Source organism: Lactuca serriola, chromosome 9, assembly GCF_051521515.1.
Source record: "Lactuca serriola cultivar US96UC23 chromosome 9, Lser_US96UC23_V15, whole genome shotgun sequence".
Taxonomy (NCBI): domain Eukaryota; kingdom Viridiplantae; phylum Streptophyta; class Magnoliopsida; order Asterales; family Asteraceae; genus Lactuca; species Lactuca serriola.
Window position 1 is genome coordinate 194,324,784 of NC_136416.1, and position 9,579 is coordinate 194,334,362.

At 34.2% G+C, this 9,579-nt stretch overlaps 1 protein-coding gene across 1 annotated transcript; it reads left to right on the forward strand.

Annotated features, from left to right (window-relative positions):
• The first annotated feature begins 5,231 nt into the window (after positions 1–5,231).
• On the forward strand, positions 5,232–7,098 carry LOC145074095 (protein RER1B-like). The gene is made up of 4 exons (XM_079020520.1): positions 5,232–5,388; positions 5,918–6,284; positions 6,475–6,655; positions 6,802–7,098. Exons 2-4 carry the CDS (start codon positions 5,938–5,940, stop codon positions 6,859–6,861), a joined length of 588 nt encoding a protein of 195 aa, XP_078876646.1. The 5' UTR covers positions 5,232–5,388; positions 5,918–5,937; the 3' UTR covers positions 6,862–7,098.
• Positions 7,099–9,579: the final 2,481 nt, after the last annotated feature.

Genomic DNA, 9,579 nt, shown 5'->3' on the forward strand with positions numbered 1-9,579 from the left:
TGATCAGAAGATGATCGGACAACACTACAACTCTAAGAGTATTATTCTTCGGTGAAACCGGGATATCTTCACACATCGGGTTTCTCGCGGGCAGAGCTTCGGCTCGGAAACTCTTTTCTTCTCGGGATCTTCGGGGCTTCGGGTCTCAGGGTTGATACCGGGGCTTCGGGATATTTCTTGCACGTAAATCGAGGTAAAACGGGAGAGAGAGAAGAGAAAATAGCAACCCTAAACGGCTGGCCCTTCAAATCTATTTATAGGGCAAAATCTGCCCTTGCCACGTCGTGGCACCTTTTTCCACGTCGTGGGCTTGGTCATCACTGCATGCGTCATCGTCCACTTGCTCTGTCAGGCTCTAGAATGCGTCAGAAGTCCTGCCACATCGTGGCCACTGCTGCCACGTCATGGTCTCTGACACAGCTTTGGGGTTCGCGCCTTGAACTTCAGAAATTCATAACTTTCGCATACGAACTCCGTTTTCGATGTTCTTTATATCGACGCGAAGGTGAGATTATTCTCTACAACTCTTGTTTAGACTCCATTGGCTAATTTTGACTTTATTTTTAATATATTATAATTATATCACTTATATATTATTTTTAGTAGGCCAGGACAGGAAAACTCCGTTATAAACTCATAACTCCTTCGTCTGACGTCCGTTTTCGTCCGTCTTTCCGTCGTTGCACTAATATCGATGAGATCTTCAATTCTCATTTAGATTGTTTTGGATAAATATCGCTCTAACGTAAATTCACTATTTACGTTGCGCTGTGTCGTGCCGGTTCTATCGCGAAACTTCGACAGGTCATAACTTCTTCGTTATAACTCGGATTTCGACGTTCTTTATATATTCAGAAACCTCGTAACATAAACTAAATCTTAGTTAAGATTAATCCTTCTAAATAAATTTTCCCAAAAAATTCATTTTTGACGCTCATTGTCCTTAAATTGACTAGCCCAGATCTACGGGCGTTACAATTATCTCCCCCTTAGGATGATTACGTCCCGGAATCATCAACGAAATAAGACTTGCATAATGATTCCATACGTTATCTTTTCATCCTAAGTAACAATCGTGATGCTCAATCTTGCATCTGTTCTTCGTACTATGTTGGACTTCTACTCATGACCTCCGAGTTACCAAATTAATCCTTATTGAGGACTCCTTCTTCTTCTTAGGATAAATTCTTTCATTTATCTATTGTAATAGACCGATGGGTCATGCTCTAACGATCTCTCATCATAGTCAGACTCAATTTGATATGACCACTAGAGTCGGAATAACAACCATCTTACTAGTCTTTACCGAAACAATGGTAATGACATACTTGAATAAAAGGGAATCAATTACTAACTTCTTGGTAACCTTGCGACTTCCCATGATCCAAGCGTGAGTCCTGTGCTTCCAGTAGTATAGATCTCTACTACTATTCACACCTACTCATACTCGTCCCAAGTATTGTCTCGCAGTCCCCAGGTCCTAAAATCACAAAACAATTTAACACATACTAATGTGTCCAATTAATCATAAAAATTCTCCTAGACTCTACTAGGACTTCTTCCATGCGTATCTTCAATCGTCAACTATACTTTAACTCGATTGGTGATGGAAATACCAGACGATGAGACAACTTCAAGAATTTCGCCAATCGTTCCATCATCCTGCCAATCGAAGGTGTACTTCAAACGTATCGTACCCCTCTAAACGTTCCGTTATTTTACCAGACATATACTAAAGGCAAGACACCACTCTTATGATATCTTACGATAGGTGTCATTCACTATCATAAGCCTTTTCATTTCCTCCATTTACTCAATTCTCTACGAGTCTTCACCATGGCCTCTTGTATACCCAAGCAGACGTTCAGTGTATTGAGCGAGAATTTAAGATAAGAAAGCTTTATTTACGATAAACGTATGACTCTCCTAATCGCTCCGAAACGTTTACATGCTAGTTCTAATATCGTAGCCAAACGCTTAGAATCCTACACACATAAGGTTTCCAAATCCGGTTGGCAACAGACCATAGATCCGAACAAATAATATCATATTTGGCAACATATAACATTTAGCACATAAAAGCATATTAGGCATCCTTCCTAATATAAACTAGTGCTTGTGTCAATTTAGGTGTACTACCTAACATATTTTAGACACACTCCTCACGATCATTACTTAGCATTCTAAGTTTAAGTCTAGAAATTTCCTACAAATTCCTAGTTCGCTTAAACTAATGCTCTGATACCAACTGTGACATCCCCAATTTCGCGGCCAGAAAAGACCGATTTGTTTATGCTTTGTTTTAAAATCAGAGTAATCCTTTTTAAGGAAAACAGATGCGGAAATTGTCCCAAAAACAAAATATGATAAAATTTATAAAAAACGTTTCTCAAAGAGAATGTATTTTCATTAAATAATAAAACCTCGGGATGTCATGTTCCGATACAGACACATAAGCATAAACAGAACATAAATTCATTTACTCTAGTGATTTACATCTCCTTTAATCTCTCAGTGCAAAGCAGCTTCATATCGATACTTGTGATACAATTAAACTGAGTGGGTCGGGCTTGGGAGCCTGGTGAACATATAGAGTTTTCAACCCACAATATTATATAATATATATATATATATATATATATATATATATATATATATATATATATATATATATTCAATCATCAAACAATCAACACAATTACCCATCCCCATTACCTCCATTTATCTTAAGGGTCTACCCTAAGAATCATCTATCCTTTATTCCTAAGGATTGACCTAAGGTATAGGCACGAAGTCACATCGTTGCCAGGGTTTACTCAATAGGCGCTAACTCCATAGTCACCAAGGTTTATACAATAGGCGCTAACTCCATAGTCACCAAGATTTATACGATAGGCGCTAACTCCATAGTCACCAAGATTCATACGATAGGCGCTAACTCCATAGTCACCAAGATTTATACGATAGGCGCTAACTCCATAGTCACCAAGGTTTATACAATAGGCGCAAACTCCATAGTTACCAAGATTCATACGATAGACGTTAACTCCATAGTCACCAAGGTTTATACAATAGGCGCTAACTCCATAGTCACTAAGGTTTATACAATAGGCGCTAACTCCATAGTCACCAAGGTTTATACAATAGACATTCACCAACTATCCTATCTACCCATGTTCTACCCAGCATTTTCATAGATATAAATACTTACACAGTTTAAATCATTTAACATATGTATAAAACATCAATTTCACGCCCATCTCAAATAGACAAACTATATATGACACATAGCACGTATTTCATGGCAAACACTTCATATATATATATATATATATATATATATATATGTGTGTGTGTGTGTGTGTGTGTGTTAGAAGAAAGTAACTACACACTTACACAAAACATATACTTAATACATTCAAACAATACTTGTATTAAAATCGTGTTTATGAAAGAGACTATACACTCACACAAAACATATACTTAATACATTCAAACAATACTTGTATTAAAATCGTGTTTATGAAAGGGACTATACACTCACTTGATCAGAAGATGATCGGACAACACTACAGCTCTAAGATTAGTATTCTTCGGTGAAACCGGGATATCTTCACATCGGGTTTCTCGCGGGCAGAGCTTCGTCTCGGAAACTCTTTTCTTCTCGGGATCTTCGGGGCTTCGGGACTCGCTTCGGGTCTCGGGGTTGATACCGGGGCTTCAGGATATTTCTTGCATGTAAATCGAGGTAAAACGGGAGAGAGAGAGAGAGAGAGAGAGAGAGAAGAGAAAATAGCAACCATAAACGCCTGGCCCTTTAAATCTATCTATAGGGCAAAATCTGCCCTTGCCACATCGTGGCACCTTTTTCCACGTCGTGGGCTTGGTCGTCACTGTATGCGTCATCGTCCACTTGCTCTGTCAGGCTCCAGAATGCGTCAGAAGTCCTGCCACGTCGTGGCCACTACTGCCACGTCGTGGTCTCTGACACAACTTTGGGGTTCGCGCCCCGAACTTCAGAAATTCATAACTTTCGCATACGAACTCCGTTTTCAACGTTCTTTATATCAACGCGAATGTGAGATTATGCTCTACAACTCTCGTTTAGACTCCATTGGCTAATTTTTACTTTATTTTTAATATATTATAATTATATTACTTATATATTATTTTTATTAGGCCGGGACAGGAAAACTCCGTTATAAACTCATAACTCCTTTGTCTGACGTCCGTTTTCGTCCGTCTTTCCGTCGTTGCACTACTATCGACGAGATCTTCAATTCTCATTTAGATTGTTTTGAATAAATATCGCTCTAACGTAAATTTACTATTTACGTCGCGCTGTGTCGTGTCGGTTCTGTCGCGAAACTTCGACAGGTCATAACTTCTTCGTTATAACTCGGATTCCGACGTTCTTTATATATTCGGAAACCTCGTAACATAAACTACATCTTAGTTAAGATTACTCCTTCTAAATAATCTTTTCCAAAAAAGTCATTTTTGACGCTCACTGTCCTTAAATTGACTAGCCCAGATCTACGGGCGTTACAGACTCATCCTTAATTTCGTCTATGCCCTAATCCATAAGGATTCTCAGCCCAATATTCAACTATCACACAATTGACAGTTCAAGTCCCTTTTATTTAATTAATATCTTTTAGCCACAAAATTAATTCTTGTTTAATATTAATTAAACTATTTGATTTCTCTTTTAATATATTATTAATATAATATATTAATAAATCATAATAACCGCTTTCTCTTCTTAAATCATCTTAACAAGTTGTTTTAGTGAAGACATCTAAAAGGACCATGTACAACCGGCGGGTCAAATACATATCAAATATACTTAGATACTAATCCAACAAAAATGACAATGAAGTAAAAAATAACGAGGTTTAGACTAAACTTAAAAAAAAAAAAAAAAATACTACATGACCCGTTTTTGCAGTTTTTTGTAAATTAAATTTGTAACTTTTGATAAAATAAAGAGGTCATTTGCATAATTTTGTATATACATATTTTAAGATTTAATATGATTAGAAACATCAAGGGGTGTAACTTTCAACTTGTAAGTGTAATTTATCAAAAGGGAAATGGATAAAGTCGTCAACTAAGGCATATTCTATAACGTGACTTCAGAAAAAATACTACATGGTTTTTTATATAATGTTTATATTGCCTCTATGTTTAATTATTTGTACACAAAATTATATTTATAATCCAATCACCAGGGATACGAATAGAATACTCATAAGAAAAATCGGTGACTCCGTCTTTTTTCTCTGTCACTTCCGCATTAATTTATCTAAACACACACAGATCCCATTTTCTCCTCCACCGACTTCCCTCCGACCGATCTCTCCGACTCCTTCACCGTCATCGGAGGTAAGCTCTTGATTCAATCGCTCTTCCTTCTTACCAGTATGTATTTAATTTCAACAACTTCGTCTATTGATTGCGTTCGTCTATAAACCCTAATGTTTTCAGTACGTATCTTTATATCTGTCTGTGATTAGAGGTTACGGTTTGTAAATAGCGATGGAGAACTACAGATCTGCCTCTTAGATGTTAGATGCGCCTTTTTGGTTATCTTTGATGTTAATTTTTGTTGCCGTGGTGGATGAGAATACCTCGCCGCCTGAAGCTAGTAGATGTAATCTGATTTAGTCTCGAGTTATTCGTAAGAACTTTCTTGAAATTCAAGTTTCAGCACTGTCCAATGGTTATTTAGGAACATCACTACGAAAGATGCATCATTTTTTTTCGATATATAGCATGTTAAAGTGCATTTTTTCATGATCAAGAGTTAGTTCTAGTGACTTACTCGTACATTTCAATGTACCTTGGCTTCTAGACATCTATCATTGTAACTAGGTGTTCTTCTTTTGATTTATATTGTATATGGGATTTGTAGGGTTCTGAGGCTAAATTTCCATGGAGGGTGTTGGAGGTGGTGATGGTACCTCTGCTGCATCTTTGGATCAATGGAGGCAGTTTTCAAGGCTTTTCCAGATTTACCTGGATAAAACTACCCCACATGCAGTTTATAGATGGATTGGAACTGCAGCTTTAGTGTTTCTTTATGCACTGAGAGTTTATTATATTCAAGGGTTCTACATTGTTAGCTATGGTCTTGGAATCTACATACTGAACTTGTTGATTGGGTTTCTATCACCACTTGTTGACCCTGAACTGGAACCTTCTGATGGTCCTCTGCTACCTACAAAAGGCTCAGATGAATTCAAGCCTTTCATCCGACGGCTACCTGAGTTCAAGTTCTGGTAATATTTCAACCCTTTCTCGTTCCTCCTCTTCTCCTCCTTCTCTATCTTTTTGTGTGTATCCTTTTATTTTTCTTTTCTGGTAAAATAAGTTTAGTAGTAATCGGTTAGATTTGACATGTGGCACATTGTAATGTTATATACAAGACTCTCAAGTAATTAGTTTAATCTTGTGTTAATGAATTTCCAGGTATGCCATCACAAAGGCTTTCATCATATCATTCTTGATGACCTTCTTCTCCATGTTTGATGTTCCTGTTTTTTGGCCAATACTACTTTGTTATTGGTTTGTGCTCTTTGCCCTTACAATGAAACGCCAAATCATGCACATGGTCAAATACAGATATGTCCCTTTCAATATTGGAAAACAGGTAAAATATCTAAATTTTTATTGAAGCAACTTATAGCCATTTAGTTAGATTTGTGAAAGTATATTGTTGTAATAAGAAACAAATCGAAAGTACAATGCTATAATATGCAATGATCTTAACGGGTGATTGTTTGTGATATGCAACAGAAATATGGTGGTAAGAAATCCTCAGCAGGTGGTAGCAGCAGTGGCTCACGTGCAGACTGAAGGGTAGAAAGGGGAAAAAAGGAGGAAAGTATGGTGAGGACTGATGTAGAAGAAGAAAGAAACAAGATAATGAAGTGAAAAAAAAGGGTAATAGGTGTAGATTTATATGATATGATATGATATGATAAGATTCTATTCTTAATGTACAAACATGGGAGTATTCGTGTGTTGCTTCATTTCATTTACATATGCTCTTGTTTTTTTGGTATTAAAAATTGATCACACCTTCTCTTGTTAGGTCCTTTTGCAATATGTCGATTTATTTTTTGTAAAAGATTTCAGTTTTTAACAGATGATCAGTAAAGTGTTATAGTTGTTCAATTTAGGCTGCTAATGGCTATTTAAAGAGAACTATTTTTTTGGTAATCATGGAATATAGCCCGATATGTTGATGTGTATGTTAAACAAACTATATTGTGAAAAAAATGTCTTAGGATTTAGGCCGAGTAAGAAGTCTAAGAAAGGAAAAAACAATTGCAATCTCCTTCGTATTAATTATAATTTCTGGAATTATGGAAATAAAATTAGTTATTATATAGTTATTTGTTAATAACTAGGTGTAAGACTTATTTATTATATGAGTTTATTTTAAAGAAAAAAAATATGAAATTTTAAACATTTGAGAAGTTTGAACTTATAAGAAAAAATAGAAAAATATTGAATTATTAAAATTAAATTGTTTGTTTTTCTTTTAAATTAAATAGATAATTTAGATGAATAAATAAAGTGAATTAATAAAACTTTAATTTAGAAAATTTTAAATTAGAAGGAAGTCAATTAATGAAATTGATATGCATTTATTATTACATTTATTGTAATTATTACATTTACATATTACGTGTAAATTAATAAAATAAAAGAAAATCATAAAATGCTATGTGGAAAAGATTAATAAAAAATAACCATAAAATGACATGTGATCAAATCGATAAGAATATGATATATGACAAAAGAAGGATGTTAATAAGTATCCTATATTTTGTTTCTATATTTTGTTTCTATACATATTTCTACATGTTAGATTAGAATAAATGTCAAAATCAAGAGATTGAAAAGTAAAAAAATAAAAATTAGTGATATTGGTGTCACTATTCTATAAGAATAGAAATAGAATAGAAAGATGAATAAGAATAAAAAATAAAAGAATATATTTAATTTTTCATAAAACTAAAATACGAAAAAAAAATACCAAAATGTCTATACATCAATTGAACAATTCGATTTTATACAAATAATATACAACCCTATCCACGACCAGGTCTTCCCGGTAGCAATAGCATAAAGAGGTCAATTTGGTACTGCCCCAAGTTATATTAAAAACAATTATTTATTAAAATTTAAAACTTGACTAGATCTTGATAAAAGCATCACATGGAAAAAAAATGGAAAACCCACCAAAGTCCAATAGAAATGCTCCAGTTAAATCTTTGATTTGTTATTATAATGCCAAATCTTTCGACACACCAATTCGCCAAAGAGTAAACAGACATTTTATATATTTTATCTTTATATTTCTTTTCTTTAATTTGTTTATGATAATTGCACTTTGTCTTGTGAGTGTTTTTTTAATCTATCGATAACACATTAGTTGTGTTAATTTAAATGGGTTATCTGTTTTATTTTACCTCTCTAGTTAATAGTATCTTGTCATTAATCATAGTTGTGCACTAGAAAACTGATTTTGTTTGTAATAATTAGGTTTATAATTGTGATTTTGAATATTAAGAAACGATTTGATTATAAATAAAGTAATAAAACTAACGACACCGGTTGCCCATCCTTTTATCTATTTTCATTTTGCAGTGGACTCTTCGAAACAGTTACATTATTTTGAAAATGGACCACTTTGTTACCCATTCCACATGAGCGCTACAGAATGAGGTCGAGCATTGTGAAATGAGCATGGTCATCACCATATTTTCAAAATTTCTCATTTTGTGGTGGCGCAAAAGGTGTATTATACTCCATTTTTGTAGTGTGGCCTAACATCCTTGTATGTGCCTATTTGAAATTAAATTTAATAAAATCTTTCAAAATAATTTCAGAGTTTTAGTTTGCGAAAAAACGATCCTAAAGTTTAATTTAAAATATTTTATAAAGTTCAAATGCAGATAATGGTCTCAATAAAAAGTTTCTTAAAACATTTAGTGGTTTGATAAAAACATTTTTTGTGAGAGTGTCACAAAAGATATCAAAACAGGGTTTAAGAAAAACATTACAAACTAAAGGTCTTCTAATTATCCAAAGCTTATGAGTATTCTAAGCTTCTGACAATATCTACTAACCTACAAAATTATTATCAACAAATGGGTTAGGCTACAGAGAACCTAGTGAGTACAATCTCAATGTTAGACATTATGAATGATGTATGAATGAATACTTTGGTTCATACATCGATGTACAAACACGTACCTTCTCAAAACAACAAAATCAGCATCAAGAATTAGCTTGCGGTCAAATATAACAAGAGTCAAAGTGCATTGTCATTTATGACAAATCTCATATAAACATCACCGGTGAATAAACAATATGAGATGGATGTTCCTCAGATAAAAGCTTCTCAATAATCAAACTCCAAACAAGATTATAGATCAAATAATACTCATATGAGTTGCAAAACATTTGGGAACGATAACCCGATTAATAAATTGGTATACAAATTTTGATACTTTTCCAAACATATTTTTAGGTAGAAGCAATCCAAATGGATAATGCAAT